The sequence below is a fragment of the Wyeomyia smithii genome, chromosome 1 (assembly GCF_029784165.1).
Source record: "Wyeomyia smithii strain HCP4-BCI-WySm-NY-G18 chromosome 1, ASM2978416v1, whole genome shotgun sequence".
In the NCBI taxonomy this organism is placed as follows: domain Eukaryota; kingdom Metazoa; phylum Arthropoda; class Insecta; order Diptera; family Culicidae; genus Wyeomyia; species Wyeomyia smithii.
Genome location: NC_073694.1, coordinates 114,489,564 through 114,504,021, shown reverse-complemented (window position 1 = coordinate 114,504,021; position 14,458 = coordinate 114,489,564). Strand labels below are relative to the sequence as shown.

At 38.6% G+C, this 14,458-nt stretch overlaps 1 protein-coding gene across 1 annotated transcript in view; it reads left to right on the top strand.

The window, feature by feature from the left end:
• The window catches only part of LOC129725987 (serine/threonine-protein kinase Warts), a 487,129-nt gene extending 474,171 nt beyond the window's left edge, over positions 1-12,958 (top strand). Inside the window, exon 8 of the mRNA XM_055682534.1 lies at positions 12,462-12,958. Within this exon, the coding sequence (XP_055538509.1) occupies positions 12,462-12,890 (429 nt within the window). The 3' untranslated portion in view covers positions 12,891-12,958. The remainder of the gene's footprint in view (positions 1-12,461) is intronic.
• Positions 12,959-14,458: the final 1,500 nt, after the last annotated feature.

The window sequence follows — 14,458 nt, the reverse complement described above, 5'->3', positions numbered from 1 at the left end:
ATGCAACATTCGTTTGGTGCGAAAATTGTAAACAATCTTTCAAAACACTCAAAAATAAGCTTCTATCTCCTCAGATTTTGAAATTTCCAGATTTCAACAAAACATTTATTCTCAGCACAGACGCATCCAAAATAGCATGCGGTGCTGTATTGTCACAAAGGTATGGTGATATAGACTTACCAGTCGCATATGCCAGCCGATCATTTACCAAAGGAGAAAGTAACAAGTCGACAATTGAGCAGGAACTTACTGCTATCCACTGGGCTATCATGTATTTTAGACCATACTTGTATGGTAGACAATTCGTGGTTAGAACTGACCACCGCCCACTGGTTTACCTATTCTCAATGACCAACCCCCCTTCGAAACTGACTCGAATGAGAGTAGATTTAGAAGAATTCACTTTCAATGTTGAATACGTGAAAGGAAAAGAAAATGTCGGGCCTGACGCTTTATCACGTATCAATATAGACTCTGAAAAACTTAAAAATCTGCAAGAATTACCAGTACAAACCAGAGCTTTGACTAAAACACTCCAACAAACGACGAATAGAACTCAAACTGCTGATGAGATTGATCACCTCATGGCATATGATTCTATAAACAACATTGACGCATTTAATCTGCCGAAACTTATTTTTTCAGTCCAACAAAACGACCTATATGCGACAATTTATACCAAAATGAACATCAAAGGGTACCTTAACATCATAAATGATATGGCCAATGAATCACGAATTAAGCAAATAGCAATTGCAAAAACAGATATGATATTCTCATTAATTGATGCGCAACATTTTAAGAAAATATGCAATGAAGTGCTAACGAACGTTCAAATTATAATATACCAACCAGCACAAAAAATTAAAGATGAGAATGAAATTTCAAGGATTATTGAAGAAAACTATGTAACACCCTTAGGAGGACACGTCGGTATAAATAAATTAATCCAAAGATTGAGAAGAAATTTTTATTGGACAAACATGAAGTCCATAATTTCCAAATTCGTGAAATCATGTGTATCCTGTAAGCAGAATAAACACACGATCAAGACCAAAGAACAATTTACCCATACATTTACACCAGAAAGAACATTTCAGACAATTTCAATGGATACAATCGGTCCATTTACTAGATCTATGAAAGGTAATCGATATGCATTGACGATTCAATGTGAATTATCTAAATACGTCATAGTAGCTCCAATAGTCGATAAACAGGCGAATACTCTAGCTAAAGCATTCGTTGAAAATTTAATCTTAAAATATGGTTGCACTTCCACTATCAAAACGGATATGGGAACCGAATATAAAAACGAAGTATTTCAGCATATGTGCAATTTACTTCAAATAAAGCATAATTTTTCAACGGCATACCATCCCGAAACGATAGGTAGTTTAGAACGAAACCACAGATGCCTTAACGAATACTTGAGACATTTTATAAACGAACAACATGAATATTGGGATTCATGGTTGTCTTATTACACATTTTATTATAACACAACCCCACATTCGGAACATAAATATTCACCGTTTGAACTAGTTTACGGAAGACAGTTTCAATTTCCTACAAAAATTACAGATAGAATTGATCCGATATATATAATACAGATTCATATATTACAGAATTAAAATATAGAATTCAAACAGCATGTGCAAAAGCAAAAACATTATTGGACAAATCAAAAATAAGAAGAATAGAAAATCAATCGCAAACATCAAATCCTTTAGAAACAAAAATAGGAGACATAGTTTGGTTAAAGATCGAAAATCGAAAAAAACTTGATCCCGTATATCCAGGACCATATAAAATCATAAATGTAGAACAACCAAATGTAACAATCGAACATATAATCTCAAAAGATCAACAAAAAGTACATAAGAATAGGCTAAGAAAGTAAAAAAAAAAATAATATATACAATTAGATACTATATACATAAAAATAATAAGAATATAGTAAATACTATTTTTTTACCTAATATATACATTATTGAAGAACGGTTAACTACGTACACCATTCTTTCCAAAAGGGGGTAGGTGTGCTGTGTTAGCTATTATCCTTTCCCACGATAAGTCTACATGTAACCTATTAACATTCATTATTTGTAAACCCGAGCTCTTCGCTCTCATTCAAATCATTTCACACTTCCAATCGAACATGAGTCTTGAGCATGAGCATGAGCATGATTGACCGCCCGCGGTTGCTACTTCGTTATTGCCAGATCAGCTGTAATTACACAGAGAACCAATGGATGATGCTTGGGACTAACATTCACCCTCAATGTGTAACAACTGATGACCTTAATCTTTATATCAGGCAATACCAGCGCCGGCCGCATCCGAATGCAGGTCAAAGGAGGAGTTTGTATAGGAATATGTTGACGTGATACTCGCTTTATTGGAAGCCGAGAACACCTTTGCACTTCCACGAGAAATCACTGGGATGTTGGAAAAAAGGGGTAGGGTTCGCAGCAGGGTTCGTTTTGGTAAACGATGCGCTGAATTCGAGCACCGGTTCATAATAACAAGTATCGTGCGAACGAGTTCATATTGTCTTTCACGGAAATCATAACGCGATCCGAACTCATTCTATTTGATAATGTAACACTGCAAAAAAAAGCTAACGCGAGGATAACGGACCTATGGCTCGATTTATACATATTGAAATATTCAGACACCTTTAATGATCTGATGACATTTATGGCAAATCAGAAGTGTAGTACATATAAGATATACAAGTAAAACGGAATATTCGATTGATGGTTTCAAGCTTAATTACATACGTAATTATCAACTCGCGACATTCAAAAAGTTTAAGGATAAAACACCGGCCTCATTAGGGAAAAGAGTATGAATTCGTATATGTCTTTCGCGTATTCCTCACAATTACGTTATCATACTGCGAACAATCACAAAAGAGCTCGATGTCGTTATTTGAACTGAAAACTACGCACTACTCGGTTGTTAATTATCTAGAATCGCGTTTGAAGAAATATTTTAAAACGCAAGTGTTGTCAAGCCTGCTGATGTGTTTAACTGTTTGAGCACTCGTATTCCTTCCAATCGAACATGAGTCTTAGTCATAAATTCCTTACAACATTTTCCAGACAACTCTCCCATCCTCATTTCAATACGACTTCAAGCAATACATTTCACAAGCACTTGAAGTGACAAACCTTACAACATCTTTCTATACCATATTATCCACATCTCATAAATAACATGCACCGTGAGAAGCATGAGTCGATGCAACTCTTAAGCCGAACGTAAACATTGAGCAGGCCAAGAAGTGCAACGTCTCGCATTTCACATATCGTTACTAACCTACATTCTAATTCTTACAAGCAGCACTCACCACGCTCAGGAACTCAAGCGCTCCGCGTAGCGCGCAACTATATCTTTCTCAAATACAAATATATCTTTCTCTTTCCCTTAAGTAGACTAATTATAATCGATTCCTATTGGAATATAAAATCAATCGCAAACATCAAATCCTTTAGAAACAAAAATAGGAGACATAGTTTGGTTAAAGATCGAAAATCGAAAAAAACTTGATCCCGTATATTCAGGACCATATAAAATCATAAATGTAGAACAACCAAATGTAACAATCGAACATATAATCTCAAAAGATCAACAAAAAGTACATAAGAATAGGCTAAGAAAGTAAAAAAAAAATAATATATACAATTAGATACTATATACATAAAAATAATAAGAATATACTGAATACTATTTTTTTACCTAATATATACATTATTGAAGAACGGTTAACTACGTACACCATTCTTTCCAAAAGGGGGTAGGTGTGCTGTGTTAGCTATTATCCTTTCCCACGATAAGTCTACATGTAACCTATTAACATTCATTATTTGTAAACCCGAGCTCTTCGCTCTCATTCAAATCATTTCACACTTCCAATTGAACATGAGTCTTGAGCATGAGCATGAGCATGATTGACCGCCCGCGGTTGCTACTTCGTTATTGCCAGATCAGCTGTAATTACACAGAGAACCAATGGATGATGCTTGGGACTAACATTCACCCTCAATGTGTAACAACTGATGACCTTAATCTTTATATCAGGCAATACCAGCGCCGGCCGCATCCGAAAGCAGGTCAAAGGAGGAGTTTGTATAGGAATATGTTGACGTGATACTCGCTTTATTGGAAGCCGAGAACACCTTTCCACTTCCACGAGAAATCACTGGGATGTTGGAAAAAAGGGGTAGGGTTCGCAGCAGGGTTCGTTTTGGTAAACGATGCGCTGAATTCGAGCACCGGTTCATAATAACAAGTATCGTGCGAACGAGTTCATATTGTCTTTCACGGAAATCATAACGCGATCCGAACTCATTCTATTTGATAATGTAACACTGCAAAAAAAAGCTAACGCGAGGATAACGGACCTATGGCTCGATTTATACATATTGAAATATTCAGACACCTTTAATGATCTGATGACATTTATGGCAAATCAGAAGTGTAGTACATATAAGATATACAAGTAAAACGGAATATTCGATTGATGGTTTCAAGCTTAATCACATACGTAATTATCAACTCGCGACATTCAAAAAGTTTAAGGATAAAACACCGGCCTCATTAGGGAAAAGAGTATGAATTCGTATATGTCTTTCGCGTATTCCTCACAATTACGTTATCATACTGCGAACAATCACAAAAGAGCTCGATGTCGTTATTTGAACTGAAAACTACGCACTACTCGGTTGTTAATTATCTAGAATCGCGTTTGAAGAAATATTTTAAAACGCAAGTGTTGTCAAGCCTGCTGATGTGTTTAACTGTTTGAGCACTCGTATTCCTTCCAATCGAACATGAGTCTTAGTCATAAATTCCTTACAACATTTTCCAGACAACTCTCCCATCCTCATTTCAATACGACTTCAAGCAATACATTTCACAAGCACTTGAAGTGACAAACCTTACAACATCTTTCTATACCATATTATCCACATCTCATAAATAACATGCACCGTGAGAAGCATGAGTCGATGCAACTCTTAAGCCGAACGTAAACATTGAGCAGGCCAAGAAGTGCAACGTCTCGCATTTCACATATCGTTACTAACCTACATTCTAATTCTTACAAGCAGCACTCACCACGCTCAGGAACTCAAGCGCTCCGCGTAGCGCGCAACTATATCTTTCTCAAATACAAATATATCTTTCTCTTTCCCTTAAGTAGACTAATTATAATCGATTCCTATTGGAACGAAAGCTTAAGCGCAATTAGAATATATATATATATATATATATATATATATATATATATATATATATATATATATATATATATATATATATATATATATATATATATATATATATATATATATATATATATATATATATATATATATATATATATATATATATATATTTGGATCGTTCCACGGGAGACCGCGTAAAGCAAGTCGTAAGAACTTTTTTTGTATCCGCTCTATTTTGAAAATCTGTGTCATTTGGAACGGGCACCAAACAGGAGAGGCGTACTCCAGAATACTGCGTACTAACGAGCAATACAGAATTTTAAGAGCATAAATATCAGTAAAATTGGAGGTATGACGGCGAATAAATCTCAACACAGAAAAGGCTTTTGCGGTGATGATTCCAATGTGTTCGTTAAATTTAAGTTTTGAATCAATTGTGACTCCCAGGTCACAGATGGATTGTACTCTGTCGAGACACTCAGAACCCAGTAAATATCGATTTTCAACTGAATCGTTGCAGCGAGTGAAGGATATAATTTTGCATTTTTTGCAATTAACACGCATGCCGTTGTTATCGCACCAAATCATCAGAATATTCAGATCATCTTGCAACGCTCCACAGTCTGCCAAGGATGAGATGACACGGAAGAGTTTCAAATCATCAGCGAAAGATAGTTTTCTTGACGAGATCAGTGCATACAAATCATTAACGAATATGTTGAACAATAGGGGCCCGAGCATGCTGCCTTGAGGCACACCGGATGCAATGTGGAAAATGTAAGAGTGGGCAGAGTTAACCAATACGTACGCAGAACGATTTGTTAGGTATGGGAATAACCACTCCATGATCCATTCTGGGGAACCCATCCGCCTCATCTTAGCAATTAGAACATGTGGCATAGTGTCGAAGGCCTTCGCAAAGTCCATGTACACAGAGTCAACTTGGCGTTTTGCTTCAACTTCTCTGGATAGGGTGGTTACGTAGCACATCAGATTCGTCGTCGTTGATCGGTGTTTCATGAAACCATGCTGGAACTCAGATAAGAATGGTGACACAACACTGTATAGCACGTTGTGAACCAATTTTCCAAAAACTTTGCTCAGACAGCTAAGTATGGAGATACCGCGATAATTAGTTACACAGCTGCGGTTTCCAGACTTATAAACAGGAATAATGTACGCTGATTTTCAATCTGTTGGGAAGACTCGATCTCATAGCGAGCTATTGAAAATAAGGGCAATTGGTGACGCGAGAGCAACAGCACAGTTTTTCAGTAGTAGTGGGGGTATCTCGTCGACGCCTGGTCCTTTATTGACATCTAAATCTTCCAGAGACTTTCGTACGTCGTTCGTGGAAAACTGGATGGTGGGCAGATTCAGGTCATACACTGGTACGTGAGCGAATGCATTATAGTTTTGAACTGAACACGTTTTCGAAAAAGGTAGCGAAGAGATTGGCAATTGTACTGCTAGTCCGAGCTTCCACACCGTCGAGATTCATAATATTCGGAATACGGTTGTTTGAATTTTTCTGTCTGATGAAGTCCCAAAATCGTTTGGGATTTTGCTTAATGCTCAACTGGATGCTGGCGATATAGTCAACGTAGGTAGATGTTAGCAGAGCTTTGTATGCCGCCTCTACTTCATACAGATTGATGCGATCTCGGTCTGATTTTGAGAGAAAAAAAGCGTTTGCGGGTCTTCCTGAGAATACTACGAAGATTGCGCAGCTCGTTAGTCCACCATGGTTTTTTTGAATGAGTGCCGAATGTTCGTCTTTTCTTTGCCACAATATCGCTAAGAATCCTCTGAAGTTCACTGTAAAATCTTCGAAGCAAGTCATCGACAGAGCCAATACCCAGGACAGTCTCCCAGTTGATGTCTGTAAGTGCGTCGTTTATTGACTCAAAGTCACATGTCCTATCAGGTCGTATCATGTCCTATCGTAGTCGTACATCAGGCAATCGTCCTCATCGTCTAATGAGATGGGTGCAGCATTACCCTCGTCAATCAATAAAATGAAAGGTGCGTGATGAGTGTCAACCGGAAGCAACGGAATCGGAGGCAAAACGAGGTCGAGATGATCTGGCTGGTTGACGAAGGCGAGATCCAGGAGTCTGCCGTTTGAATTAAGATAGTGATTAACCTGCCTCAGATCGGTTGCGAAGAGAGTTTCCGTGAGATTGCACTCCTGATCGGAAGATGCATTAGAAGGAACATATCCGTTGATTTCATCGTCAAATTGCCAACATAGGGCGGGAAGTCTCCAATAGAAAGAACGATGTCAGCATACGACGAGCGATCCAAAATTGTTTGCATAGCACTTGCGTGTGCCGAATATAGTTCTTGAGCAGAGTTAGGCGGGAGGTAAATGGCTGTCACGTAAAGCGATCGATACTGCAAGCTAATGCGAACTGCTACTTGCTCGAGCTGGTCACAGTCACTCAATGACACGAAGCTGCAACTAAGGTGACTTTTGACGGCTATCAGCACGCCGCCCCCTCGAGAGTGAACACTAGTCGCTTCATTGCGGTCACAGCGAAAGAGAGTATAATTGGACGATATTTCTGCACTGTCGATAACGGCGTTGAGCCATGTTTCCGTAAGAACAATCACGTCGTAATCGCTGCTACTTAACAGTAACCGCAGTTGGGAAACATTGGGAATTACGGTGAGCGTATCATGGTTCGTAGTTAATGCGTACTTGCCTGCATTGATGGTTTGGAAGCCACTTTCTCCGTTCTCGAGCACAGGACCGGGATGGCTGTAGGTCGCTGGCGGGAATAACTCGACTGTGCCGAGGGGATTAGGGTCTTCCATAAGGCTTGCAGGCGTGCATCCCGGGAATGACTGATTCCAAATAGTGTGCGGCGTAGATATTGATGTTGCAGAAAAAACTCTCGTAGTTGGGGCACGATCATTGATTAGTGGATGACTAGAACGGTCGCGAGTATCAGGTACATAAACATCAGAGGAATACTTGCCTGGTGTAGTGTGTTGGAAGACCCCGTCACCGACCCAAAACACAGGACCGGAACGGCTGTTGAACGAGGACTGGACGAGGACTGCGGTGGGGGATCAAGGGCTTCCAAAATACTAGTACGAGTGCGTTCCGGATGATTTAGCTCAGTCCCATCATAGGTGTTACTGGAGACGATACCTGGGATAGCAAAAGTGGTGTCGTTGGTTTTTTGGTTCTCGGTGGTGCACGAAATTGTTTTGCTCTGTAATCCTCGAATTCACGAAAGAGAGTACCCTGGCCTTTAGGGATGAATCAATTCCAATTTTGAAGGACACGAATGTGAGAGTGCTGATATCCTTGTCCTCCGGAACAAGCTTAACAACGACGGGATCGTTGTCAATCTCGAGATTGGCTATCGCTAAAGATGACATTAACTCCACAGAAACATCCGGCCGAATTCTCGATATATTCAGCCAGAATCTTTCATCGGTGTAATTGCCAGCAGGAGCTGCGACTATATTGTCCAAAGTCCGTTTACTACCAACAGTGCAGTCGTCCGAAGAACGCGGGACCACATCAGTTTCGCGGGGTCTCTTAGCGGCCCTTTGTTGATCTACTGTAGGCCAGCGATTTCGCAGTGACGGGGAAAATTGGAGGGTCTGTTTGGTGTTCAGCTGTTATTTCGCTATGTAGTTCGGTAATTGCATTAGTTAGCGAATTAAGCTGCGGCAATGGATCTGCATTAGATGTCAGCATTCGAAAATGAGAATTCTCGAACAGCTCGGCACAGTTGTCACACATCCAGAAAAGGTTCTTTTTGTGCGATGAAAAATATCCCTGAAGGGCGCGTGATACGCCAGCACATGTGCTTATATGAAATGTCGCTCCGCAATAACCGCGGCAGGTAACAAAATCGATTCCCGAAATAGTGTCAGAACACTTTGCACACGTTTTTGCCATGGTTATATATATATATATATATATATAGTTCCGCCACCCACTACTAGGCGACCCTTTATCAGTAATGCGGGCAGTCTTGGAATTGAGTATCTTTGCAAATGCCTTGCAATGAATGGATCGAGGATGAGGTAGAGTGTAGTGAGTAGTGTAGTGAGTAGTAGTGAGAGTAGTAGATAGAGTGAGTGAGTAGTAGTGAGTATATATATATATATCTATATATATATATATATATATATATATCTATATATATATATATATATATATATATATATATATATATATATATATTATATATATATATATATATATATATATATATATATATATATATATATATATATATATATATATATATATATATATATATATATATATATATATATATATATATATATATATATATATATATATATATATATATATATACTGCATATACGTTTCTACCGCAGAAAGTAATTTCATTTTCTCTATATGGGTCATTCCATGTTAGGTGTCCGAGGAAATGCCTCGATCATCTCCGATTTCGACCAAAATTTGTTAGCCGATGTTCTTTGGGCCGGAACTCATAAATACAAAGTGTTGTAGCGATTGGTGGACCCTTCGACCAATAGGACTGCCTCTACTTTTTGCGAATTTAGCGAAACACCGTTTTTAATTTGCGGAGATCTCGGGCCCTGAAAAGCTACAGGTGATATTGACATATCATTTTGAAGGGTTTTAGAATCGAAATACGTTGCTTTTTTTCCGCAGTGTTGCCAACATTGCATATTTCACAATTTAAAACTTTGCAATGCAATTTCCTCGAAATACCCCCCCTTAGATTTTGATTTTGACCACGCCAATGTGTTTAGCAGACGATTTTACATAGGAATCACTTATCAGCAAAAAACAAAATGTAGCGTTACAGAGATATTGCATTTTCAAACTTGCAAGATTTAGGAATTTGTCTAGGCACGTACAAAAGCGCTTCTACATAAAATGCTGCAATCGTAATGATATCCTGGGAGACATTTTTCTAATCGGAGATCGGAGATTATCCTTAGAAGAGTATATGTTTATAATGTAAAACAAAAATTCCGTTCTAGAGACAGGAAATTCAGGAAATGCTCCTTTTTCTGTTGTCACATGGCATGGTTTATTGTTTTTTGTTAAATGTACATTTTCCTTGTATCTATCATTCGAATTTCAAAACCAACTTGTGGCATCGTTATTTACGTGAAAAAAATGCTGATTTCAGATTTCATTTCATAATTTTGCATGTTTTCATTCAAGATCACATGTTGTTTTCAAACAAATCTCCGTACGCATCCAAAATACTTTATCATAACCGAATATCTTAATTTGCTCACAACAGAGCACATCATAAAGCAAGAAAGCCTATCATAACATTCGTCTACCTATGTTCTTCTTTTTCTTCTTATTCAGAATTAGAGACGAGGTGGCTTATTCTGTTCTGTTTGTTTGACACAGGCTTTGCAGCCAACTGTTTAGTGCACAGGATATTTGTGAGGTTAGCGTTATGATCCAATTGGGTTGTTTAGCTATATCAGTTTTTCTATCATCTGAAGGAGCTGCATTTTTAAGCAAAACGAGATTTACAAAAATTTTCTATCGTTGTCCTTCAATTTATAATTCACGAATTTTAATTCGTGAATTATAAATTGAAGGACAACGATAGAAAATTGTTGCTCGAAATGGCTACAATGACAGTTAGCCCATATACCAACTGTCATTGTAGCGATTTGGAGTGATTTTTATTCTTCATTTAAAAATCGGAGGACAATGATATAAAATTTTAAAAAATCACGTTCTGCTCAGAAAATTATTCTCTTTTAGTTGATATATGAAAATCAGGAATCCGTGAATAGCTAAACAATCCAATTCACACTAACAGTCTTCTCCCGAGCTGGGACTCCAACATATCACGACTAGCTTGTTGAACCGGCATCGTACCTCGAGATCAGCTGGGAGTGTCTGCCTATGTTACGATTTTTTATGTAAGTCACAACTATTACCCACAGGTTTTAAATTATTTTGCCATCAGAGAGACTATCTGACTACTTCAGGCATATGACAGTTGCAGAAAATATTTTCGGAACATATTTTTTTTATCAAAATAAAGTCAAAGACTTAAATGCAAGCCAACATAAAACGAATTAAAACGAGGCTAAATCCTTGAAGCGTTTTCATTGTTACTTGGAATGTATTTTCATAGTAGCTAGTAAATCTCATCGCGTGTGCCATTCGCGAGATACAAATTTGTTTTAAATACAATCCTATTGAACACACCATCTTCAAAAATGAAATGACTGCACACGTGATGTTGCTAACTACTTTACACATTGTTTACAATTTTGAAATCTTAGCAATCAGGAAAAACATGTTCATATCTTTCCTAAAGATGCGTATAGAACGGCATTTTTGCGCTACATCTTTAACAGATGCTCCTCTAAAGAACATCTCTCCGATTACACAAACGCCTGCTAGGATACCATTACGATTGCAGCATTCCCTGCAGAAACGTTTTCGTGTGTACGTTCAAATTACTAAATTTTGCAAGTTTTAAAATGCAATATCTCTAGAACGCCACATTTTGTTTTTGGCTGATCAGTGATTCCTATGCAAACACATTGGCGTGGTCAAAATAAAAATCGATTGGTGGGTATTTCGAAGAAATTTCAAATTAAGTTTTAAATTGAGAAAAATGCATTGTTGGCAACACTGCGGAAAAAAATGAACCATGTAGTTCGATTCTACATCTAAAACCCTTCAAAAAGATATGTTAATATCACCTGTAGCTCTTCAGGGTCCCGAAATATGTGCAAATTAAAAAAGGTGTTTTGCTTAATTCGCAAAAAGTAGAGGCAGTCCTATTGGTCGAAGGGTCCACCAATCGCTACAACACTTTGTATTTATGAGTTCCGGCCCAATTTACATCGACTCACAAATTTTGGTCGAAATCGGAGATGGTCGATGCATTTCCTCGGACACTTGACATGGAATGACCCCTATGTGATGAATGCATGTCTTCAGAACATACGGACAAGGATGAAAGTTATCACTCACGCTAATTTTTTTTCGCATGCCGATAGCGCATTTAATTTAAGTAGTACTACAACATTGTCGAAGCGAGTATTGCTCATACTCGAACAACTGCCCTGTTAGAGCACAGTCTTGCAAATTACTGCGATAATTATCGCAATAATTTGCTTGCGAAACATATGCGCGTGAGTGATAATTTTCATCCTTGCATACGGATGCCTAAATAATAAATATATTTATTGACGTGCTTTTTGTTTCAGGTAATTAATTGGCGTCAGACTCTAAAAATTCCAACCGAAGCACACCTTTCACCAGAGTCACAGGATATTATCCTCCGGCTGTGTAAAAACGAAGACGAACGGATAGGAAGGAATGTGGAAGAAATCAAATCACATAAATTTTTTCGTACCATCGACTTTACAAAAGATTTGCGAAATCAGCCTGCTCCACATGAACCAAAAATCAAATATCCTACTGATACCTCTAACTTTGATCCGATTGATCCAGCGAAACTACACGAATCTTCTTATGATGAGGCGGGTCACAGTTTTGATGAAGTATTTGATAGTAGTAAACCTTTTCATCACGGATTCTTTGAATTCACTTTTCGGAGGTTTTTCGATGACGAAGGCGATCATAAAATTTCCCTTGACGCTAATGACAGTCAGACTGAAGCTATATATGTATGAATACCAAGTGTGAAAATATGTAAAAAATAACTTTAATATATGATGTTGACGTCCTCAAACTAAAACAATTGATTCAATGATTGAACGAAATTTCATTTGGGATCAATATTTTTGCACAATAGAAATTAGTACAATGATGTGCCGATAGGATAGCCCGTGACGTCGGACTGACAGACCTAAGGCAAAATATCAGAGAATGCAAGTGTTATATTTCCATAATTGATTACGCGAAGTAGACCCCAAATCATCTACAGTATGTTCAGTAGAGTGGTCATATTTTATATGGCCGATTTTGAAACTATCGATTGTAATAAGCGTAAGGCTGAAAAAGTTCCCCTCTACAACAAGCCACGACAATTTGAAGTTGGGAATTTATTTAATGGGCCCACAAAGCGCTTATCGACCTTATTCTTGTTTACGGCCGTATCGCTTTCGTACGAAAGAAGCACCGGCATACGAATGCGATACGAACGCATACGAATCCGGTTCGTTCTAACCACCTCCCTGACACCGTAATCTCATTACCTATAGTTTGACGGTCCCCTAATCATGACGAACCCCTCGATGCCGAATCCCAAACAACAATGGTAGCAAAGGGAAGACATCTGACGTGCTCTAAACTCCCGTTCAGTGTTGCCTAATCTATCGATGTCGCTTTTTATAGCAGTGTGAAGCACAGCAGTGTAACATGTCATTTCATTCCCGCGTATACAAAAGTACAAGCTACGAACGTGTCAGGGAGGTGGTTCTAACCAATTCGAGCTTTCAAACATCACATTCCTGACACCGGAATCTCATTACCTATAGTCTGACGGTCCCCTAATCATGACGAACCCCTCGATGCCGAATCCCAAACAACAATGGTAGCAAAGGGAAGACATCTGAAGTGCTCTAAACTCCCGTTCAGTGTTGCCTAATCTATCGATGTCGCTTTTTATAGCAGTGTGAAGCACAGCAGTGTAACATGTCATTTCATTCCCGCGTATACAAAAGTACAAGCTACGAACGTGTCAGGGAGGTGGTTCTAACCAATTCGAGCTTTCAAACATCACATTCCTGACACCGGAATCTCATTACCTATAGTCTGACAGTACCCCCATTATGACGAACCCCTCGATGCCGAGCCCCAAACAACAATGGTCGCAAAGGGAAGACATCTGACGTGCTCTTCACTCCCGTTCAGTGTTGCCTAATCTATCGATGTCGCTGTTTGTAGCAGTGTGAAGCACAGCAGTGTGACATGCCATTTCATTCCCGCGCATACAGGCTACGAACGTGTAAGGGAGGTGTCGAACATCGATTCTTTCGTACGAACGTGCCATTCTTGTTGACATACGTATTCGCTCTGACGGAGTTACGGTGCTGCCACCTTCAATTTGTTTACTCGATGAGTGCAGGGGATAAGAATTTCATCAAGGGTGAATGTGATAGCAACAATTTTGGTAATTATCCCTCAAATTCGCTTACGGACAGTTCAATGTGTGTGAATGAGATGATTTAATTCCGTCAGGGCGAATACGTATCCGTATGCTTTTTGCTCTCGTTCGCAAACGTCAGTCAAAAGTTGC